The sequence below is a fragment of the Chelonoidis abingdonii genome, chromosome 9, assembly GCF_003597395.2.
Source record: "Chelonoidis abingdonii isolate Lonesome George chromosome 9, CheloAbing_2.0, whole genome shotgun sequence".
Classification (NCBI taxonomy): Eukaryota; Metazoa; Chordata; order Testudines; family Testudinidae; genus Chelonoidis; species Chelonoidis abingdonii.
This window is the reverse complement of record NC_133777.1, coordinates 53,973,870-53,999,023: the sequence shown is the minus strand read 5'-3', so window position 1 is coordinate 53,999,023 and position 25,154 is coordinate 53,973,870. Positions and strand designations below refer to the sequence as shown.

The following is a 25,154-nucleotide window of genomic DNA, read 5'->3' as shown; positions in this document are numbered from 1 at the left end:
AGATCCTCTGACAGCACCTTGTAGCCATCAGCACTTGTCTGTACATACAGAACAAGATCACGCAGAAGACTGAGATACCACCAGACTAATACAGAGGTCAGGGGTACAACTCAGAGGAAAGGAAAAGTATGTGATTCCAGATTCAGTCTGCCCCTGCTTTTACTAATAGCACTAACTAGAGTAAGTAAACATCTCAACTGCCAAAGCTTCCCCTACAAAGCTCTGTTAATATACATATTCTACTGGAACCAGCCTGTTATTTCAGTCTTGGGCCTGGTTGGAGGAAAGATGACCAGCTACTCCATGTTTCAACTCTATGCAACCTTATCTTGACCTTCTTGGCCCAGATCTTCAAAAGTGTTTGAACTCCAAGCTTCCATCGATTTCAATAGAAGTTAGAAGCCTCAGTGCTGTGAGGATCTAGGCCTTGGTAGTATTCATTAGCACAGTCTATAATTCCAGGATCACATACTATTTTTTCTATAGGACCCCTGTCTCATTCAGTGTACAGAATGGACCTGCTCTGTGGATGAACCAGGGTTATGTAGTGAAGCAGGTTGTTTCTGAGAGACTCATGCATCATTTGTTGCAGAAATGAAGGTTTGTAATAAATGAGGATTGCACACACAAAAAATGGTTAAAATGATTAAATGCTGGTCTGGAGAGTTAGATTCTATCCTTGCCTCTGCCACAGAGTTCCTTGGTGATGCTAGGCAAGCCACTTAAACCAAACTTTTCACAGGTGGTCACAAATGCCTCAATTTTTTGGTGCCTGGTGTGATATCCTGGGTTCTGATTTGCAGAAGTGCTGAGCACTCACAGCTACAACTGAAGTCTTGGGAGCTGAACTCTGAACATATGAAGTGTGATATGCTAAGTAGTTTGAAAAATCAGGTTCTAAACATCTTAAATTAGGCACCCAAAATTAGTAGATATTTCTGACCTTAATCTCTCTGTGCCTCAGTCAGTTCCACATGTGTAAAAGGAGGATATAATCCCCTCTCATCTCACAGAAGTGTTGTGAAATAAATATACACACACATTTTTGAAGCACTCAGATACTATAGAAAAGCCTATGAGGAAATTAATAATTCTCTTCAGAGCAGGGTTTGGATAGTGTGTGGCCCATGCCTTTTTTTACTGCACATTAAACAAGGAGAAAACTAAATATTGAATAGCATCCATCCTCTGTACTGAATGTGGTTGGGATCCTGTGGGAAAAAATAGCATGTGATCATGTAATTAAAGACAGTATCATAATGGATACACACAAGGGGGCTGAATGAAACTTGCAGAGGCAACAGTAATCCTGGCATTTCCAACAGTTCAGTGCTTAATTTAATAATGTTCTTTTAAGGTAGTTTTTTGTGTGCAGTGACTTCTCCACAATGCAATGCAGGTCTATATGCCTGAACTGGACAGACTACCTCTTCTTTACATGCTAGTACTGTTCTAGGATAGCTTGGATTCCAATCCTCACAAGTGTTCACTCTCACGCTGCTAACATCCTTGATGTTATTGTTGAGTCTATATGTATCAAATAATTTACAGGGTAAAGACGTGCACCTGGATTCTTTACTATGCCTGTCAGTGTCAAAGGGTTGAATACTAACACATTTTATAGAGGTTTGCTTGTTCAACGAAATCCACCATGACACATCTAGAGCTTGATCAACTTTGTATCTCTGTACAGCCACCAAGGAAAAAATTTAACACGTAACACAATGCAGAAAATGAATATGATCCTAATGTCAAAAAATAATAAGACAAGTGTTTCCATTAGAAGCTGAAACTTTTATTACAGGATAACAGTACATAAAGCACATCTAAAATTGATGTGTTCAATGCACTTAATAAAGGTAATGTAATATTAAAGGTACAAGTTTCTAAGTACAATATAACAACATTCATATTAGAATGAAAATTGGAGTATTTAAAAGACAACATTAAATCTCTTATTTTTACAGTTGTATTTACAAAATGAATCAAAATACTTTTTTCAGGACTCAGAGTAAAATAAACTGTTGAATATAAGCAGACTATTGTAAGAGTGAGTTTAAAAGTAGATTCCAGAAAGTGAAAAGTTAGGTGATAATGGGTAAAGATCATTAGCAAAGTTTTAGTACAATACCATTTTAACATTTCTCTTGATGGCTTATACTTTTATTGTGTCTAGAAAAGGAATTTTTACATACTGTACACATTTACATGTACAGTATTTCATTTAAACTTGCATGTATTTACAGAAAACTGAGTGTATTACTCAATGAGGTTTGTGAAGTCCATGTGCTTAATCATCAAACCAACATACATTTGTAATCAGCACTTATTCTGGTCTCTTTACTTTAAACATTTAGTTACAGGAGAAAATATAACCAGACGGTTTTGCATAATTTATATAACAAGTAAACCTAAACAATCAGGGAGAACATTTTCCTAGCATAAAGTTTATGATGTATATGTTAGTAGATAAAAAATTAAGAGATCCTCCATTGATTGCTGTTTGGAAGTATCAAAAGGTGATGTGAGTCAACAAGGGATTTAGAAATAAAATCATCATGGCTTGTATTTAAATAAGACTAACTCTGAAGAGGTTTTAAAAGTAATTGTCCTGATAGTGTTTGCAATTAAACTTTCTACTTATGAAAATATACTCATGGTGCAGTAACGTTTGTATTTATTTTCATGACAATAGTATGTTACTGTAAAAAAAGAAAAAATACTTTCCTTGGATTGAGGGTACAAAAGCAGTGCATGGAAGCCAAGAATCATGGCTTTAAAATTCACTACCTTCCGTTATCAAAATGTGTAGTAAACAGAAACATTATCTTTAATAAATTGCTCAAAATCTTTGCTAAAGATCTTATAAATTCAGTAATATTACAGAAAAATTCTAATAAATATTTAAAAAGGTTAATTACCTCAGATATTTGATATCCATCAATTTTGTAAGAATTTAAATGACAGTATTCGTGGGAGGAGAGAGCTGAAGCGAAGAGTAACTCCAAGAAGTATGATTTCTAGATAAATAAAGGTATGTATAAAAATTAAGAAAATATCAAGTTCTATGACTGACTGCGTTCCACAAACTCATTTCTGTATTAACTTTAGGTGTCAAAGTCCATCCTTGGACATGCATGTGTGGTTTTAATAAGAATCACATATGCGTATATAAGGTCAGAATTTAGACATCAATGTTTCATGAAAGATTTACAGAACATTCCCATAATTGACAATAACTGGAATTAGGCATGATCATGTTACTTCTGGAACGGTGAGTGCCCTCAAATCCTGTTAGATTTAGGGGGTAAAAGGCATCCAGCACATAGCAGGTTTAGCTGTATATATCTCACATGGACTAACTGGAAAAGAGATCCCTCAACAAGCCAAATAACTACCTACTTCAACCCTTAAACTAGACAACATTTTATGCTGGGGAACTGGCTACATATTTTTCATCTGATGTGATATACAGTGAAAGCATTTTAGCAACACAATGGATAATAAACAGGACATAGCACATTTATCATAATATGAACATAGAAAAATATTTGATATCAAATATCACTGTTGAAGTAATTTTATCCTCATTAAATATACTACAGAATAATTTATATAATGATACTATGTATTTAAAGAGAAAAAACATGTCCCAAATCTAGTACTCTGATACAGGTACTCATTGGGCATATGAAGATTTTACATATATATATATATATATATACACACACACACACACACACACGTACGTGTGTGTGTGTGTGTGTGGTGTGGTGTGTGTATTATATATATATATATATATATATATATATATATTATACTCAGTGAAATTAACAAAACCCAAGGTGGTATTGTCTAGGATTAAAAGGGGTTTGTTGTTTGTTCACAAAAGTAACTTATCTAGCACCACACATCAGAAAAAAACACAAAAATAGCACACTCTAGTTCTAAACAGCTATGTCTAAAATAGATTATATAGTAAAACAGATATTATACAGCATAATGTGGTATTTGATAAACAGATAAATATTTGCACTGTGTAGGCTGTTTATAGCATAACTTTATCTATACAGAATGAAAGCAAAAAAGTTAACTGTATAGAGGTGAGCAGAACAACATTAAATATTATGACTCAAAAGCAGAGACAAAGATAAAGTTGAAAGAACAGAGCAAGAGAAAATGTTTACAGGCCATTACAAGTCCTTAAATTAGTAGTAAAATAAGGAATCAGTTGCTCAAGTTTAAGAAAGCAGTAAACAAGAATTGCATTTACATGCAGATGTCTAAAATTTGTATTTCTTTTTAAATCTATGCACAAAAAGTCATTTGTTTTTATTGCTTGACATTCAATTATGGCTAGAGTATTTTTAACCTTTTTTTTTGTACTTTGGAAACAAGAATATTGTTAAAGGTGCCATAAAAATGGACAACATTTAAATCAGTTAGCAAATAAACCTCCTAACACTGCAGTTCTTTATACATTTTAAAAAGCCTTGTCTGGGGTTTGTCATACGTTAAATATATTTAAACTGGGAAAATACACTGTAGCTTGAAGCCTCCCATTGGCCCAAACATCCAATACAAAAACACATCTCCATAAAAGGAGCAGGCAGACAATACAGTCACATATAAAGAAGCAGCCAGCTAATGTCCTAATAGTCAAAATATTTACCACTGTTTATAAATTGTTTCAAAATTAAACACAAAAAACGAGGAAAAATTTGGATTTAGAAAGATATTTACAGTACATATGCCTTTCATGAAATAAAATTCACTGTATTGCTTATGAATTCTCTGCATTTAGGTATATAATTAAAGAGATTGCAAGTGCTTGTAAAATTTATGCATTTGTATTAAGATAGTTTAGGGGAAAATCAGTATATTAAGCAGATATAAACATGGAAAGCATGCAGATATTGCCTAAAAATAAAGTCTGATGTCATATATATTATGCCAAACAACTTTCTTGTGAAGTACAGCTCCAAAAGATAATGAGATTATGAGGAAATATATCGAAGTGAATATTGTGGCCGCAAAATCTAAATGTAAAGAGTGTATACTGATTGCCTGCATAGTCAGAATATTTCATACGTTTTTATTTTCACAATGTAAAGGGGCTAAACATTTAATGTGCATCATGTTTTATTTCATATATGGATAGAGGATACTTATTGCTCCAGAAGGTTATTGCTATATTCTACCTCTAATAAAGGCAAAAAAAATCCTCTGTCACTGGCAATTCCACATATGGAATATAAAGGTAGAATACAGCTTTTATTGTGTTGTTAAAATTCCTTTAAATACCTGAATAAAGTTCAAAGAATGGAGTAGATACTAGCAAGTATCCTTTTATTAAACATTACATATTTTCCCCCTCTACCCGGTGTCTTAACAGCATTATATTAGGCTGCTATGGTACACAGTAATGGGAGCTGAGCAAACACAACAACCATTTTTCTATAAATGGTTATTTCAGTTTTTAAAATTAGTTTTTTCTTTTGCATTTGGCTTCCTTGTATGTTTGCTTTCCCCGAATATTCCACCAAATCATTTAAGTGGCAGGAATATTCAAGCAAATGTCACAATTCTAAGGGGTGCACTCTTCCAATTAGGGAAAATAAGTATACTATTTGTCCTAGGTGTCACAATCAAAACCAGCCAGCACAGCTAAAATTTCAAATATTGAATACTCGAAGAAAACTCTTTATCACTAATTATTTTAGAATATACAGTAATTTTTTCCTACAACTAATATTGATAAAATCTATTATCTGCCTGTGGGAGACTCAAATACAGAGCTAAACTCTAGAATAAATGATTCATTACAAACGATGTGCCCAGTTTTAGTAGTAACCTGGTTTCTATATCATTTTAAGGTCCCTAACTCTGAAGGCTAGGGAAGGTCTAGGCCAATCATTAGTAGAGCTGGACAAATTTTTTTTGACTCAAACTTTTTTCTGGAGAAATATGCGGACTTGTTTTGTGAACGCATGTTGATTTGGTTGCATTGTTTGCTTTGGATATATATATATTTTTAAATCCAAATGTTTTGACATTTCTGAAAAAAAAAGTCTCAGTTGAAAATCACTTTTGAAATTTGTTTTAATTTTATTTTAAAATATTCAAACATTTTAAAACACTTGAAATTGTAACAATTTTTAAAAACCTTTTGATTTGCCAAAAATGTCAAAATTGCTAACAAATCAAAAAATCCATTGTTTACCCTGTTATCATCAGAGGTCCAGTAACTACATGCACCAATGTCTGGAGCACAGAAATAGAGAGAAAATTTATCTTGTAAACGGTGCACACTGAACAGAATGTTGTGAATGATTTGCAAATATGAACAGAAGGATGTCAACAATTTCAATAAATATTTTTAGACTTCTATCTTACTCTTTACATGTTTAGGATCAGCAGTAGAAATTCTCTTCTAACAAAAATAAGAGAGAATGAGAACTGATCAAGAGACCAACCTTATTAGGCAATTTCCTGTCTTAAAACTAAACCTGCATACATTAGAAAATCAACTGCATAAGCTTGTAGAGTGGTTATTAAGTCAGATTTCACTAGATTTATTTCTTTACATAAATGTAGAATTGGGATTCGTGTTATAAGAGCAAAGGAAAAATGAAAACTCCCAAGAAAATGGAGAAATGATGCTTTTTAAAAGAACAATTTAAATCACATAGGTAAGATTTTAAGAAATCACTCTTCTTGCCCTTGTTAAAGAGTCTCAAAATCTTGCCCATTGTATTTATAATTGCTTACCTTAATGATCTTCTACTTCCTTTTATTTTAGGTATAAAAGAAAGCAAAGCAAAACAAAGCAACTTCATCAATACTGCAGGGCTTCTAGAACCCAATATAGACATATTTGAAAAATCTTACACTAAATCCATAGTTTTGGCACTGACAGATTAGACTTTTCTGTTTCCGGCTACTACTGCAATTACTGTAAGACTCAGATGTGGAAATGCAAAGATGTAGGTAGCTACAGTGCTTCATTAAATGACATATTTTTGGTTTACAGTGAAGCACATAGAGCAACAGCAGGGAAGGTCTAATAACTTGTTCTGGTATGCTTCTGGTTTTAATGGTATTCTGTGCTATGTGACTCAGTGTAAAGATTGAATAATCATAGCATTTCCACTTATAGTGCATATGAAAAACTGAGTTCTCTTTCATAATTATAACTTAAACATCCAAGATTCATTTTTTGTTACAAAACACTGAAGTTCAACTTGACATAAACACTCCTATGATTAAAAAATGGTAAACAGTGGGTCCTGAAATGAAATGTGAATAATGATTTGTTTTCCAAGAATGTTTACAAAATTCGGTATGATTTTCAAAGTTCTATTCCTTCCTTTCTTTCTTTAATTGTTCATTAAATAAGACTGATGAGCAATGGGCTGGAAACTCAAATGAGGCACAGATGGAGAGTTTAGACACATAAGAGTTCTACACAGTTCACTTGTGCCTTGGAGGGATGATGATATATTTTTCAAAAAGCAATTTGTCCCAGTAGTACTGGCCACCCTGTTGAAGAGTTTTAGTTGATCCCTGAGCACATTAGTTTCTGACTCTTAAACCCAACTCTGAAATAATAGGGCTTCTATTGTTGATAACAAGATGGATTGTCATTCACAGTTAAGTCAATCATAAGGTGCTTATTTATTTACCCTTTTCGTCACCAGTCAGCACAAAGAACTGTCAGAAGATAACTTTTATTTCTCTTTTTAAATAAAAGAAGGGCACAAAATGATTGAACAATTAATTTTTATGACAGTGGCTTTAGGATTATTATCTGGCTGCCCCTTGACAACAAACAAGTGATTCAATCGACATTCCTTAGGAAAAAAAAAAGTAAAAAAAATCCTGTACAAATATGTATTTTTCCCTGAGGGATAAGGTTACACCCGCAAGTGCTCTATGTACATATTGCACTATAGAGGAGTGAAGAACATGTGCAAAAAAGCAACAATGATCAAAGCTTACTAATCAATCCTTGAAATCATGATTCTGCCATGTCGTCTCGCATTTTGGAATGTCGTAACACAAATAGCTATATTCCTTTCATTAAAAACTTTAAAAAAAAAGGAAGAAATAAAACAAACCTCCCACATCTCTACTATGGCACATTCAATGAAATAAAAAGTTTTCCAAAGACAAATAGACAAATTCCATCAACAAAGTAATACAAAGTTCGTTCATTTGTTTTTTGTTTTTGTTTTTTAGAAAAATTACATTACTTTCTTTCATTGTTTCACATTACAAAATCTTTTTTTTTTTTTTAATCTTTACACAAATCACATTTTATTGCAGGAATATTTCAAGTGCCATCAAATATTTATAGAAGGGTTAAAAAAATAGAAGTCTCTCTAAAGTGGTCCAGACAAGGCTTTGTATAGAATAAATCTTTTTTCCACCTTCTATTTTTGAGTTAAGTATTTTGAATACATTTTTTTATTCCACTGACACTGAACAGCCTAGAAGCAGACGCACACACATTCATGCATGCGGGCACACACGGACACACACACACACACTCAGACCTTGGTATCCATACTATGATACATAAGCTTTATAAAGAAAAACCAAACTTAAAAACAGCATCTCACATCACCTCATCCAATAGTTATTAAAAAGATGACAGCATCAGTCACAAAAGTACACCAGAGTGGTCCAACTGATGCTGTACAGTAGTACCTCTTCTATAAGAAAGCTTGAGAATGTTTCTGTGCCTTAGAACAGAGAACTGGATAGATGCCAACAACCTAAGACAATTTCTTTACAAATTATAAGGAACAGCTCTCTTAAGAGGAATAATTATTCCAATATCTTCCGCTATTCTCTGTAATTTCACATTTTTTTTTGTGGTAGTGAATAGGGAAGACTCTGAAAGTTTCATACATCTGACATTCCTTCACGGAGCATGAATGTGTATTTCAGCTTGATATACTTCTGGTTTTAGGCCCTACTCTCAGATGTTGTTAACAGACATAAGTCATCTGCCAATGTCCTGTTCCTATACTGTCGATCCATTATGACTAGCTATATTTTTAGAATCATTCAACATCCCCTCACAAAAAGGCTCTTTGACAGCAGTAGTCTTTATAAGTACATCTACTGCCCTGTCATCCTCAGAAAAAAAATCTGCTCTCACTAATGGCCTGATTTTACAAGATGCTGAGCACTCAGCAGCTCCCATTAAAGACAGTGAGAGCTATGAAAATCAGACCACAAGTTATGCAGCTTTCAGTTTGGCCTCTACTTGGCTTCTGGTGCAAACATAATTGCTCCTGCAATTTTGTGTTCCCAATGAGTTGCATCAAATAGCTAGATGTCAAACATACCATCTGTTTGCACTCCCAGACCAGGTAAAGTACTGCTTACCAGAGAAAAAAGAAAAAGGTAATGACTGAGAAAAAGGCCCAAAATATTTAGCGTGGTTACCTCACTTACTGTCAAAAACAGGGTTTGTCTCTCACTCTCTGGAAAAGGTCAAGTCTTAGATAGCTATCCATTAGCTGACACTGGAATTAAGTTTAGTTGATCTTTAAGGGGCGAGCACCTGAGGCTGGTCACATTCAGAAATCTTTTGTTAGTAAAACGTCTGCTTTAAAACTAAATCCCCAAATACAAAGAGAAGAATGGAAATGCCACATCAGACTGGTTATTCCAATAAAGTAAACAATGATTCCAGAAAACACAAACTAATAAGAACTGAGAAAGATATTTGACTGTTTTTAGCAGGGAGATTTCTCTGGGTCATTTTAAAGATTAGGGGCTCAATCCAAAGCTCCTTGCATTGACTGTAAGGGGCTCTGGATCGAATCCTGGATGGTGGGCACGCAGGAGGGAATGAAGGGTGTACTCCTCCATGCTCTTTCACAATGCCCACTCATAACTCCAGCCTTTGCATTAATGAAAGTACAGAGACTTCTCCCTAAGTCTCCATGGGCACATCACTGTGAAGCAGGTGTAGAGAAAGTGAAGCATTGTCCCATCTCTGTCAGCTAGCAAACCAGGGCAGGGACACTAGGGAGCAGACTGTGCCATCAGAGGCACAATCCATTAGAGTAGTGTTTCCCAAACTTGGGACACCGCTTGTGTAGGGAAAACCCCTGGTGGGACGGGCTGGTTTGTTTACCTGCTGTGTCCACAGGTCCGGCCGATCACGGCTCCGGGCCAGTGGGAGCTGCTGCAGCTCCCAATGGCCCGGAGCAGTGAACCGCAGCCAGTGGGAGCCACGATCGGCCAGACTGTGGACGTAGCAGGTTAACAAACCAGTTTGGCCGATGTACATAGCAGAGGGGCATTGCTGGCATATGATGGTGTATTTTACATTGGTGGATGTGAAGGTGAATGAACCGGTGATGGTGTGGCTGATCTGGCAGTCTCTATGGAAAAGGATAAATGGACACAAATCAGATATTAGGAATGGCAATATACAAAAACCTGTAGGAGAACACTTCAGTTTCCCTGGCCACACTATCTTAAGGTGGCCATCCTGCAGCAAAAAAACTTCAGGACCAGACTTCAAAGAGAAACTGCTGAGCTTCAGTTCATCTGCAAATATGACACCATCAGCTCAGGATTAAACAAAGACTGTGAATGGCTAGCCAACTACAAAAACAGTTTCTCCTCCCTTGGTTTTCACACCTCAACTGCTAGAACAGGGCCTCATCCTCCCTGATGGAACTAACCTCATTATCTCTAGCCTGATTCTTGCTTGCATATTTATAATTGCCCCTGGAAATTTCCACTACATGCATCTGATGAAGTGGGTATTCACCCACGAAAGCTCATGCTCCAACACGTCTGTTAGTCTATAAGGTGCCACAGGATTCTTTGCTGCTTTTATAGATCCAGACTAACATGGCTACCCCTCTGATACTTTGCTGGAAAGGCCCTCATTAACCTCAATGAACAGAGAAGCATAAAACCTTATGGATTTTAATAAAACAACAGGCAATGCTATTTTAAAATGTACTCTATAAAAATGAATTTGAAAGACAAAAAACTTTGATTAACATTCAAGTTGGCCGTGTCCCTTTAACACAATGTGTTGAAATGACTGCCATTAATTGTTAAAGTGCAGAGGCTCCAATTTGTCCAGGTAAATATACCATTACTGCCATTTTGGTTTTAAAGAAAAAAAAAGGATTAAGTAGGTTTACCTGGGAAGTTATTAGGTATTTTATATAAATATCTCTATATACGCATACTTTACCACACAGATTAGTCACACACCAAAATCTTTTATTTAAATCAGTCTCCCTATCTCCTTCCTACACTTCAAAAGAAAAAAAAGTGATCATAGGAAAAGGAGCAGGGGCTGGATGGATAGTGTAAAACAATTACAACGTGATCTTATACTCACACTAACCTTAGAAAATAAAGTTATTCATATTTTGGAGCACCTCATAAGGTCTTTGGGGCATGAGCTGCCCTTTATTATATCTTTGTACAGTGCCTAGCAGAATATGGTGATAGCCCTGAGGTGCTACTCCAATATGTTAACAATAACTTTAAGAAACTGTCTGTAAGGGAAAATGCAAAGTTTCACTTTGCTCCCAAGTAGCCCCAATTCAACACCCCAGTTGCTTCCAATTCAAAGGGGGTGGTTCCAGCTTTGCAGTGACTGTTAAATTCCATTTCAGGCAAGCCACAGCTGCATAACACTTCTAACATGGGCGTAGACAACTGGGGACTAAACATTTAGGGATTGCATTAATAAAGAAAGAAAACTGAATTTTGAACAGATTGTGCATTTCGCTTTATAATAAGTGTATAAATTTAGTCCAAAATGACTCATTAAAGTGATATTCAATGGGTATATTATGATATTTTACCTCTGGCTTCCCATATAAAACAGAAATGGTCTACACTCCTGTCAGGCTTCATCTAATCTCAGAAGTGCCATGGGAATGACACTGAGGCAGAAATGGGCTTTCCACTGGCTAACTGAGGGCAGAGTTAGCCAAAGGAGAATTCCTGGATTAACATTCTGGTTCAACTGAGCTGGAAGATCAGGTTGCAATCCTAAAACTACTCTTCCAAATAAATATGGGGAGGGCTCCCTTCTCGTTCAAGCTAGATAACTTATCCTTAATGTTTAATATGGCTGTCATTCAGAATTAGTTTACTATTTAAAATCTGACTTTTCTCCTCCTTTGGGACAAAATTCTGCCATCCGTATTCAGGCAAAACTCCTTGTAAAGGGAATGGTAATTTGCGTAAGTAAAGACTGCAAACGTTGGCCCCTTATTAGTATAATGCATGGATCATAATCATTTTTGGAATTACACAACATAGGTTTATCATCTTACTGCTCATTCTATAGTCCACTCTCATGATTTCCAGGCTTTATGTAGAATATAAAATGTCTGCTTTCTATCAAAAGTATTGTGCCTTTATTTGATCAGTCTGCACTTATTTGATAAGCCTTAGAGAGTGCTTCTTTCCAAATAAACCTAGCTGTTTCTCGAGCCATACATATGTGCTCTAAAAGCAAAGGAATTCTCTGTTGTGCTGTGCTGGATAAAACTGGATCTTGGAAAACAGCCTGCTGAAGTCAGTAACAAAATTCTCAGTGACATCAATGGGACTAGACTTTTGCTTTAAGTGCATTGTTTACCATGTGGAGTTTAAAAATATGTGACAGTGTATATAACACACACAAATTGTTTTGTGTGTATATTACACTCTGGTCAACATTTTCAAACACAGGTTCAGAGAGTTGGGCATCCATACCCATATTTATACATCACAATTAATGGCCCAATTTTCAAGGGTGCTTCACACTTGCAGCTGTGATTGACCTGCAGATGCTCAGCAAATATTTGGCTGTGGGTGCTTGGCACTTTTGAAAATCAGGGTTTTTAATTTCAGAGTCTAAATATGCATTGAGATGTGCAATTTTAAACATCCAGATTTGAAACTTTTGGGTTGTGTATAAAAATAAAAGCACCCTTTAAAAAGCAGCTGAAAAGCTAATTTGATTTTAGAACATTTTCATCGTTTTCAGACTCTAAAAATCAATGTAATCTTTTCAGGATGTGACCAGCCTCTCTTGAAAAGTAATGTTGAAAACAGCAGCATAAATACCTTCCAATGTATCAGTACCTTCCAAACCTTTTCAGTTAAACTTGAATTTCTGGTGCACATGCAACACGACAATGAACACGCTAGCATTTAATTTAAAGAAAAAGGTGCAAAATGAAAGTGCCTTATCAATTCAACAAGAAAAGCTATACCAGTAACTACTTTTTATATTAATTAAAACAATATATAAACAATATCTCTTTTGCTATATATAGTCTTCATGCCCATTTACCCTGTAATATATTATAATGCTATTGTTGCTATTGCTATGGACCCTTTTCGTGCCATTCTGCCTACTGGCAATCAATGGTAGATGAAAAAATTCGTCCTTCATGAAACAATGAGCAAGTTGTGCAAACTGATGCTGAAACCTCTGCAGTACACACCAGTCGCTGGACTCTGCTGTGATCAACAAATTGATTGTTCTGTTGAAAGTCTGTGGGCAGTGAACTACAAGGAAAAAGAAACCTTCTGAGTTTAGTACCCTCATTCTGTGTAAACAGAGGTCAAAGATTGAGAAGTCGAGACAGAAAAAGGGTCCACATTTGTAGGCATAATGGAAATCATATGCATGAGAAAAACAAATTCAACTTTGTTTCATTGTTTCCCATTCTTTGCCTGACCTCGACTGCCAAAAGATGTGCAGTGTGTTGGCTCCCTAGGTCTGTGCAGGGCCATATAAAGTGTCTTGGTTTTCTTTTTTTTTCTTTATTTTTAATGTTTGTACTTCAGACATTCTAGAAGTGCTTAGGTGATATATTTACCCATCAATTTGCATTGCTGGCTCAAATTCTGAAGTGAATAACTCCTTGTACAATGGAGGAAAATGAAGTCGTACAATGTCTGGGTATATTGCTTTAAATGCCATAAGTTTTTCTGTATGTCGTCCACACAGTGCTCTTAAAGTAGACACTTTGCATATTAACTGGAAAAAAAAACACACACACAAGGAAGATACAGTCATACACAAAACAGGAGCAACCACTTCTAGTTTACCTTGATTGTTTTCCTTAAAGATGAATTTTAGAAGCTTAAAGATGCCCTTGCTTGTTTGATTCAAAGAGAGGAAATCATTAAACAGCAGGGATTTTGATTTTGAGAGACCTAATTCCATTTCTGTAGTAAGACTGAAATAGTAACCTGTGTGGCAGAAACATTCACTGGAGTAGTTGGGGGAACAGAGAGGGAAGGTATAAAGAGAGGAGACACTTGACGGCTTTTCATGAAGCTCAAAGTTAAAATTACATTTCTCTAACCCCTCTAGTTCTCTCTGCCCTCTACCTCAACTGGTTCTTTCCCCTTCTGGGTTCTGTTAGGAAGTGGTTGAAACTAGGCAGGCTGGATTTTGAACAAGCAAGTCTAGAAAAGGAGAGGGATACAAAGGACCGATGAGAGCTGTTAGTCAGACAGTAATTATGCTGCTGTTACCAGTGTAGAATGCTTTCCTGTTCAGAGGATAAGGCACAGTTTTTGGTGCTCACCTTTGTTAGAATTCCATCTTCTCGGTGATTCTTCTGCAGGACGTGCTGAAGTGCTAGCTGAATTTTCTGTTGGAGTTTTTCGATTTTTACCTTCTCCTGAAGCCATGAACGATCTAAATGTAAAGGAAGTGAATATTTCTGGGAGTGCACACTGGCATCACAACATGCAAAGAAATGTTTTTAGAGCCTGTGCTACGTTCACCTTTCCTGTTGCCAACCTCCCTTCCATTCCAATGGAGTTTTATACAGGAAGTATAAAGGGATCTCAGCAAGCTTGAACCATATTCGTTAATGTGTCACATGCTAATAAGACTGTATTACATAATAAACAAAATTAAGCTAGCAATATTTTCATCCAGGAGACGACGAGATTATGTAATGAATGACTAACCAAAGGATCTTTGTTGCAAGGTTTCCTTTTTGACGCATAGAAAACAATAGAAACAAATAGTTTTAAGAAAAACATATTTAAAAGAAATCATTCCTGTGCACTTCTTGGCAAACAAGGAGCATTACATCTGACATCACCAAGGTGGCAGAACCAAACAATTCTGTGGTTCTTGCACTAAGAAAACACAACACTAAATACTCTTGAGCTGCCAAATGGCATGATAATGTAGCTACCATTCTGCAAATCAGGGGACACCTGCCACCCTTATTCACATGGTAATACTCTGCTCCTTGAGGAGATCCATTAGTTTCAATGGGATTACTCACAGAAACATGTACTACTCAACACAGACTAAGGGCAACAAAATATGGGCATATATTAGGATGAATCGTTTGAGCAAAATTACCCTAGCACCCACCTTTAAATATATTTGTTGAAGTACAATCCAGAGTAGGAAATGATTAGGGAAGGGGCATACAAGAAGGTGATGACATTACATGCTTACAGGTTGCCTACCAGATTATCATTAAGGCATGCTCCATAATAAAAGAATCACTAGATTCCATCAAACAAATGTAGAGTGATATTTTACATCTTACCTGCAGACATTAAAACAAATGCAGAAAACAAAGCAATCTCATCTTCTGTCAGGTGCATAGAACATAAGCTCTTTCCAAATTCAAACACAAAACTAATGAAGTCTTCACAACCTGCCAAATGGAAGGTACATATCATTCAGGATTTCTGATGAGACTGCTTCAAAGTGATGGGACAGTTATTTTATTCTGAGGGAGGAGGCTAATGGATGTGCAATACCTACAAGACCAAGGCTCATCTCTTTAAAGAAGTATGGATTGGTGGTAGTTGTATCATAAAGTTAAAGCTAGTAGCCTATTATGGGCCATTTTTATACACCTCCAACCTCCCCCAATCTTCCTGAAGTTTTGTATCTTTTTCTGGTGAACTACCACTATGCTTTCCAAATATCTAAAAATTTTGGGGCTGACTTGATCTTCAAATGACTTGGCCTAAAAATTTAAAATTGGTTTTGTTTCATTGATGACGGAAGTGCCTTTGGTATTTTTGGGAGAGGGTGCAGGAAAATGCATAAGGAGCCGTTTTAAAGTGTATCAAGAGCAACTGTACTATATATGTTCATAAAAATAAAATGACCTCCATCTGACTCTAGCTGCTGGGTAGTGCCACAGGATGAGGCAGAAAAAGGAGGAAGGAAGAGAGAGGAGACCTGGGGGGAAATAGGGTGGGATAGCAGTATGGAAAATGCATGGATATAATGGGTTGGGGACCTAGCGGACATGAACCTGATCTAGAGTTTTTTGACACTCATGGAGAACAAATTTAAAAGGTTAAGGTTGAAAGTATATTTCAGTGGAGTCCAGCTAGAAGCCCACATACAATATTACTCTCTGAACTGCTCATGTCCATACTTTGTACCTTTGGGTGTTTTAACAGGTGCAGAATATCTGTAAAATGATACCGCCAGTTCTTCACTGCCATATTATCCTTCACCACTCTATGTTATCTTAGCCCATTTACATTGCATATACAAACTTAATAGTATCTTCCAGATAAAATTGGCAAAAATTTACACAAAAGGTCGAAATGGCAAATTACTGGGAAATTGAAAAAAAAATGCACTTTTTATTCAAGTGATCTACTGCCAATAATCTCCCAGCAATGTTATTTTCATCTTTGTGTATATATGTTCTTGAAAGATTAAAAAGAAGACCGGCAGCTTTGGAAGGATAACATTGTGGTGTCCAAATTCACCCAAGAACCTTCTTTTCTGTATAGTTAGAATATAGCAAATATTATTCCAGTTATCAAATCTGGGTGCCTAAACTGGACACATATTCAAATTAGTACTGACCTGTTTAAAACAGGTATCTGGGTGCCTGATCTGAACACCAAGGGCCCAATTCTGCATTCTGTTACATGATTTCAATTTCCATTGAACTAAACTGGTCCCATATTTAGTCAGCCAACTTTAAGAAGTGGACCCATACATAGTACCTTACAAAATAAGCAATCCAAGACTATCTCGATTTTGAGTTACCTTTAAACTTTTCCCTTTGTATACCTAACACAGTGTTTAAGTCCCAGTCTATTTTTTTGTATATGGTCCGCTTTCAGTTTCTAACCTCTTTTCTGCTTGTTTTTATACAGAGTACTTGAGATTTTCTTACCTAGTGACTTGAAAACATCTGGGCTAGCGTACTTGCCATCAAAGTATACTGTGTTGTTTTGGGAGTCAAAGGCACGGCACATTCTGATAAACACAACCTCTAAAGATCCTAAATGCAAACAATACACAGATTTGATTACTTTAATAGGGATTTCAGTTACAAAGAGCAAAATGGAAGAACTTTTAAAAAAAGGATTTTAAAGTGTAATATAGACTGCATTCAATATAGGTCCAGTACTGTAGTGGTTCTGCCGTTATAACTGAGAATGGTTTGATTTACCATGAGCATTAAAAGAAATCTCTAAAGTTAGTTATATCAGAATAAATCCAGTGTACCTCCACTGAAGTCAAGGCAATTAAATTGGATTTACACTGGTGAACATATAAGAACTTCTCTATTTATTTGTAAACCATGTCATTTCTATAATATCTTCCCTATAACAAAGTCTGAACTTTTACTTGGAAAAGAGCTATTCACTGTTATCAAAACAAATCAGAAATCTATGTGCTCCTCCCAGTCATTTGTACCCACTCAATACTTCCACTGTTTCTAACGGAAGCTCCACACAGATACATACACACACTTCCATCGAGAACATCTAAGATGAACACATGTGTCCAAGGAAAGAGCTATAAACCTTGTTAGGTTGTACTGAAAGAAACACAAGAAAATATCTGAAGTCAAAACTGGCTTCGATCATTTTACTTACATAGCATTTCCCTAGGTTAAAGGCTAGTTAGAAGCAGGCCTCAGAATTCACCAACATACCTGCTTTCAAAAGCACGATTTGATCATTTTGACACAGTTCCATAAAGCCATCAATGCGTTTGGCAAACTCCACGACATACTGTATAGCTTCTGTTATTTTGACTGCACATAACTGCCACATTACCTCCCTCTGCTGTTGAAGAGAAAGGGATAAATCACTATTCAAGCTTGTGTAAGCTCCTTTTCATAAAGGAAAATGAAGTTGAAAAGCAAAGCAGAGCCCCCAAACCTCACCAGCGTTCATGAGTATAATTTAGGAGCTGGAGAGGGTAAACGAGCCTCTTAGAGGCATATGTATACGTGCAGCACTCATTTACTGTTGGCCGTAAGATCTAGGCTGGGACTTCTTGTCTCAAGAGACAAATTCTCCCCTCAGATGCCTGGGTACTGCTTCCAGTGATTTACACTGGATTTGTATGCATGCAACAGAAGGCAGAACTGGACCCAACAGATGTAACTAAGCTCTCAAAAACAATTCCATGCTTCTAACCAAGTACTCTGTTTCCTATTGAATTTAAAAAATAACAAGGGGATCTTAAAATATATATAATCACATATTATTTATGGTATTGGTAACCAGTCATTTGCACCACAAGCATCTCAATAATTTAGAATGAAACTACGTATGTAATGTAAAAACTGGGACTTTTTCATACGATAAATATTCTGCAGATAACACAAGAAATATTTAGCTAAACAGAAGTGGGTTTAACAGTACTTCCCAAGAACTGTTTCACTAGTAAGTGCTTTGTGACAGATGGAAGGTGCTATGGAAATACAAACACTAATTATGCATCACAAAACCCCTTTGAGGAGGACAGCATTGTGCTACCCACTGTACAGGTACACCAAGGCACTGTGAAATTAAGTGACTTGCCCACAGTTGCAGAGTGACTCAAAGGCAAAACTGTAAACAGAAACCAGGAATCCTTACACCCAGTTCTAGGATTTTAATCTCCAAATTGAAATGCACTCTCTTAAATAACAATTAACCCTCTGCATTACATATTAAGCAGCCAGTGCAATTTAGGGACCAGATTACAGCATGGCCCTATATTGTCAAGCAGGAATGAAAACAGGAATAAGACACTTGCACATTCCATTCCCTGGTGCAGCCTCCTTGCACTGTGGCTGGAAGTGCAGAGCATTGGGTAATACTTCCCTTCCCACACCCATCAAACGGTGGGCAGAGCCTCTGCGGCACTTCCCAAAACTCTGGCCAGTGCAGCTGAGCTGGCAGAAGGGCTGAGTCCTTTACCAAGAGTAAAAGTTTCTTTAGCCATATAAATAAAAAGAAAACAAGGGGAAAAAAGTGGGACCATTAAGCACTGAGGATGGGGTAGAGATTAAAGAATTTAGATTTGGCCCAACATCTAAATCAATGCTTTACCTTAGTTTTTAATATGAGTAATGGAGTAGCTCAGCGGCAGTGGCAGGGTGGCTAATGGGAACAAGGATTTGGAAGTAGAATCTACCACATGTGAGATGGCAGGCAAACTCAAACAGCTTAATGGGACTATACTGAGTAGCCCAGATAATCTCCATCTAAGAATATTAAAGGAACTGGCACATGAAATTGCAAGCCGAATAGCAAGGAATTTTAATCAGTTTGTAAACTTGGGAGCAATACCCTATGACTGGAGAATTGCAAATACAGTACCTATATTTGAGAAAGGAAAAAAAAAATGATCTGGGAAACTATAGGCCAGTTAGTTTGACCTCAATTATATGCAAGGTCTTGGAACAAATTTTGAAAGAGAGAGTAGTTAAGGACATACAGGTAAATAGTAATTGGGATAAAATACAACATGGGTTTACAAAAGGTAGATTGTGCCAGACCAATCTGATCTCTTTCTTTGAGAAGATAACTGATTTACGAGACTAAGGAAATGCAATAGATAGAATCTACCTGGATTTCAGTAAAGCATTTGATACAGTTCCACATGGGAAATCATTAAACTGGAGAAGATGGAGATTAATAAAAGAATCAAAAGGTGGATAAGGAACTGATTAAGGGGGAGACTACAATGGGTCGTGCTGAAAGATGAACTGTCAGGCTAGAAAGAGGTTACTAGTGGAGTTCCTCAGGGATTGGTCTTGGGACTGACAGCATTTAACATTTTAATAAATGATCTTGGCAAAAAAAGCAGAAATGAGCTAATAAAATTTGCAGATGACACAAAGTTGCAAGGTATTGCCAATATGGAGGAGGATCAGAATATCATACAAAAAGATTTGGGTGACCTAGAAAACAGAAGTAATAGAAATGGGATGAAATATAATAGTGTGAAGTGCAAGGTCATTTACTCAGGGACTAACAACAACAATTTTTGCTGTAAGCTGAGGATGTATCAGCTGGAAGTGACAGAGGAGGAGAATGACCAATACAGCAAGTCTATCACAGTATGATTATCAGATGTGATTATGAAAAAGGCTAATGCGATCCTAGGATGCATCAGGCAAGGTATTTCCAGTAGAGATAGGGAACTGTTATACAAGGCACTAGTGAGACCTCACCTAGAATACTAAGTCCAGTTGTGGTCTCCCATGTTTAAGAAAGATGAATTCAAACTGGAACAGATGCAGAGAAGGACTACAGGATGCTCAGAAGAATGAAGAATCTAACGTATGGGAGGAGACTTCAGGAGCTTGCAGGAGGTCAGATTAGGTGATCATGATGGTGCCTTCTGGCTGCACAGTCTAAGAGTATTATACTACTGGTTAGGCCTAGACGTAGAATGATTGTCCCCAGGCTCATGCGAGTGCAGGTACTGCTCCCTCCCTGTGTCCATGGGAGCTCACATCCCTCTCAAAGGGGCAGGGGGTTGGCCATGACTCCCTCTCCACATGGAACTGTACAGGGTTTGTGCAGTCTGTGCACCCACCATGCAGGCAGAGATGGGGTTTGTCCCCAAGTGCAAGGAGCAGGAATGGAAGTATAACTCAGAAAGCCAGTGTCAGGAATGAGGGCCTGCAGCAGAGCTAATCTTGAGCCCCCTCATCAGTACAGCTGGCCTGCAGCAGGCTGCTTGATTAGCCACGCAACCTGATTGACTGTTGAGGCTGGCTTCTAAGCCAGCAGCAGCAGCTCCTCACTGGCTTCGCAATGCTCATGCCCACAACTGTGCCTGCTCCTGTGTTACATGGTTCCTGCTGCTCCTGTCTTGCACCTAGTCTTGGCTGAGACTCCAGTTCCTGCTCCAGTTCTTGCCCTCTGATTTGACCCTTGGCTCTGGCTTCTGACTACTGGCTCCAGCTTGACCCTGGCTACTGACTACAGTTCTGACCCCAAACACTAAGCCTGCCGCCTTCTCTAACAACTAGACTAGACTGCCCTCATTCCAGTTGGCTGATAGCCAGTTTCTTCCCAAGGTTTCTCCCAGGGCAGCACAACTGTACATCTCCCCTTACACAAGGCAGGGACCAAACGACAAACAAAAAATACATTTACAAAAATACACATAAAATGCACAAATACTCCAAAACACATACACTAAAAGAGAATCCGGGAAAGCAGCAATGTTGAAATGGACCCAAGGATAATATCAAATTGCACATCAGTTTGCATGCAGGCTATTGATTGAGCCAGACCAACTAACCTTTTGTCCGAATCTCAGCTTTATTAACAGTATTGCCAACTTTCAAGATTTTAACAGTAGTCTCATGATACTTGATACATTTCTTAAAGAACTAGCTCCCGGAGTCAGGCCATTCTAAGAGAATCTCAGATCTCATTTAAAAAAAGAAAAAGTTTCCACCCCTCCACGTTGTGGAGAAAAGCTTGAAAACATGAACATGAAACATTCAAAAACCAGAAGAAAAATACCAAGACCCAAATCTTATGGTTTTTAAATTAAATTCATGATTTTTTTGGGACCTGATTCATGATGTTTGAGCACTTGGGATTTGAACTACAGCATTAAGATACTAGGCCATTTATTGATACAGCTTGATGTCAACATAAGAAAGACAACACAGCCCATGTTACCTCATACACATGTTCAGCAATATGTCATCGGTGACAAGAACCTGGGTTTCTGAGTCTGGCCCTTCTAGTTTTTATTTAATTTTAAGGATTTTTGGTGCCCGGGTACACCACCAATTAAGCAACAGAAATGTAAACAGGACCTAGCTGTAGGGAGCACTCATTTCACTAATCCAGAGACTCATTTTACCATTTAGGAGTGGCACTCACTGTCTCTGTCTTCCTAACCCTTGTTCTTTAAGCACAGGTAACCAGGAGTATGTGCCACACCTGTAAAAACCCCACATGCGAGATCCAGAGAAATCACTACCCACTTGTGACTTTTTATTCCAGCTTATTACTAGTGACATGTTAAAGGTGCAGGGTACATACTTCTCTCCTGCATACAAACCAACCAAAATTTCCTACTGGAAATAAAAAAAAAAAAATTGAAAAAGCTGAATTTAGCAGTAACCAGAATGTTATAAGATTAATAGCTTTAAAAAACATGAGAAGGCCTAAATACGTTATTTTATTTTGGCATTTTATTATACCTTGTTCTGGTAGTTCTCAATTTCTTCCTGCAGAAAAGTCTGCCATGTTATCTGCTGTAGCTCTTCTCTCAAGTACTGGCAAGTTTCCATGTGTGACTTTGAAATATTCTGTGCAAGATGTTCTAAAAGGGAGAGCAAGAAGTGGCATGCATTAAAAGAGCAAAGCTATCCCTGTGTGATTTCTGTCCAGCAGAAGAGTGAACTGCAGAAATTACAATCAGAAACTTTAGTTATTATGAAAAGAACCTTAATCTATTTTCTGATATTTCCAATAGTTCCTTGGATTGTCCTTTTGAAAAATACTTTATGATGTTTACAAAAAGATACAATTAAAGAAAAAAAATCCTGGTCCCTAAGGGTATATCTATATTGGAGCTGGGAGCAGTGTGGATGTTGTGGCAGGGAAGCAGCTCAGGCTAGCCACCTGAGCTTGGGCCCAGAGCGTTGGGCAGGCTTGGGACACAGGTGACCACCCTCAGCCCCAGCCCTTGCTACAACATCCACACTTCTATTTTTAGTGCACTAGCTCAAGCATAGCTAGTGAGGTTCTGTTTACCTGAGCTGGGAGGCATGCTCCCCGCTGCAGCATAGACATACTGTAAGGGGCTATTTATACTACATCTGGAGGTGTGATTGCAGCACATGTAGATATACCCAAGCTAGCTTTAATCTAGTTAGTCCAGACACCAATAACAGTTGAACCATAGCAGCATGGAGTTCAGTGTGGGCTAGCCACCTGAGTAAGTTGCTGCTGTGGCTTAACTGCTATTGGTATCCAAACTAGCTAGATTAAATCACCCCTGAATTAAATTAAATTAAAATACTCCTGCAGTGTATACATACCTAATAGCTCTGAGAGTGTTCCCACAGCGGTCGGAGACCATCCAGTAGAGGGCAGTGTACGCCCATTTACGTATGTTACTGGTTCACAAGTGCAGCTATAGGAAATTTTCAGTAATGAACAAAAACTGGTAGATTTGCTCTGTTATTAGTTCATCACCAACTTAAAGCTTAGTTAAGATGTCTGGGTGAACCTGGGCTGAAGTAGGCATATTGAGATTTGAGAGAAGCAGCTCCTCTTTCCAGGAGCAATGATTGCCAAATAGGTTTTAAGGGAGGAAAACCCATCTCAAACTATGTAAAGGTAAAGCTCTGCGCAAACTCGTGAAAGCCTTGTCATCAGCAAATTCACAGTTTCGCCTTGCTCTCGATGTAATGTACTGTACTAGCTGGTGGTCTTGATGTTTTTACTGAGATGGAAACCTGCCAGGGGAACTGGGCAAAAACCTAAACTCCCTACTAGGAGCCACAGAAGAGTGGTCCAGGAGTCAATGGGCCCATCAGTTTAGGGTGGAGGCACATTAGTGGAGGTGAGATGATGACAGCCCTGCTGGTGCTGAAAGCTGCTTCATGAATGAACAGCATTTCTCACCAGGACTGTCAAACCAGCATCTTTCTCCAGAACTAAATCCATGAATATCTGAAATAAGAGAAATGTTTTCTTTAAAAAGGAATGTAAGGTATAGAGGACCCATCCTGTGAGATATCAGCTGGGATACTGTAACATAGAGGCTGCCTCCTTGGCAACTTTCTTTTTGCTAGGCATGATTTTTTAAAGAGAAATCTTGGTAGAGTATACACTTTTTAGGGAATCAAGATAAAAAATTATACAAATGACATCTCAAATTTTCATTAATTTTAAAGTAGTAGTGTAGCCATTTCAATGTGAAGGAGGTTTACATACAATATATTCATGCTAGAGGCCATCCTTCTTTTGCCAATATGCTTTGTTAAAACACATCTGAATGGTTTATCAATAACTGATTTGTACAGATTTGGGAGGAGGTTTTTCAAAGGCAGACGCCCAGGACCGACGCCAGGGTTTCTCGCGCCCTAGGTGCACAGCCATTTCGCCGCTCCCCGCGCTGATCCTGTGGCTCCGGTGGAGCTGCTGCAGGCATTCCTGCAGAGGGTCCGTTGGTCCGTGGCTCTGGTGGAGCTGCCGCAGGCATGCCTGCGGGAGGCCCACTGGAGCCGCGGGAGCAGCCGACCATCCGCAGGCATGACTACGGCAGCTCCACCGGAGATGAGGACCAATGGACCCTCCGCGCGGCAGGTCAACCGGAGCCGCCTGCCACCCCTCCGGCAAAATGCCGCCCCCTCAATAATCCTGGCACCCTAGGCGATTGCCTAGGCTGCCTAAATGGTAGCACCGGCCCTGCAGATGCCTAAAAAAATTGCTCTTAGACTTGCAACCTACCTCCCTGCCCACTCCTATTTAAGCATATAGAAACAGATCTATCAGAGAGCAAAATCCTGGTCCCCCTACTTGCACAGTTCTGCAATCAGTGCTTTCTCTGGCTAAACCACCATGAACCTCTGGCCCTAAAATGATCTGAATGGTCATCCAGAACTCTCCTTTTAAGGCCCCTTGAGTCAGCTTTTCTGTGAAAGATGTGTTTCTTTGTTTGAAAAATTCTTTAAATAATAAACTCACACCACAAAACAGGTTGTTTCACATCATGCTAAATGGACTAATTGAAGCCCTTTCTCAAGAGCAAGAAAATTCAATAAAGGTTTAAATTACAACCTGCAGTAAAAGCTGATCATACGCACCATCTAAATTATACAACATAGGGTATAAAGTAGTTGCCACCACAGCTTTCATATGCTCCA

General features: G+C 37.8%; 1 protein-coding gene across 3 annotated transcripts in view; it reads right to left on the bottom strand.

Moving 5' to 3' along the window:
• Nucleotides 1-10,525: 10,525 nt before the first annotated feature.
• RORA (RAR related orphan receptor A) overlaps nt 10,526-25,154 on the bottom strand; it is a 549,615-nt gene continuing 534,986 nt past the window's right edge. For all 3 annotated transcript variants that reach the window (XM_075069562.1, XM_032798517.2, XM_032798518.2), the window contains 7 exons: nt 22,479-22,600; nt 17,961-18,093; nt 17,193-17,300; nt 15,585-15,695; nt 14,595-14,707; nt 13,878-14,038; nt 10,526-13,563 (listed from right to left, as the gene is read on the bottom strand). In XM_075069562.1, the coding sequence (XP_074925663.1) occupies nt 13,407-13,563; nt 13,878-14,038; nt 14,595-14,707; nt 15,585-15,695; nt 17,193-17,300; nt 17,961-18,093; nt 22,479-22,600 (905 nt within the window). In that variant the 3' untranslated portion in view covers nt 10,526-13,406. The remainder of the gene's footprint in view (nt 13,564-13,877; nt 14,039-14,594; nt 14,708-15,584; nt 15,696-17,192; nt 17,301-17,960; nt 18,094-22,478; nt 22,601-25,154) is intronic.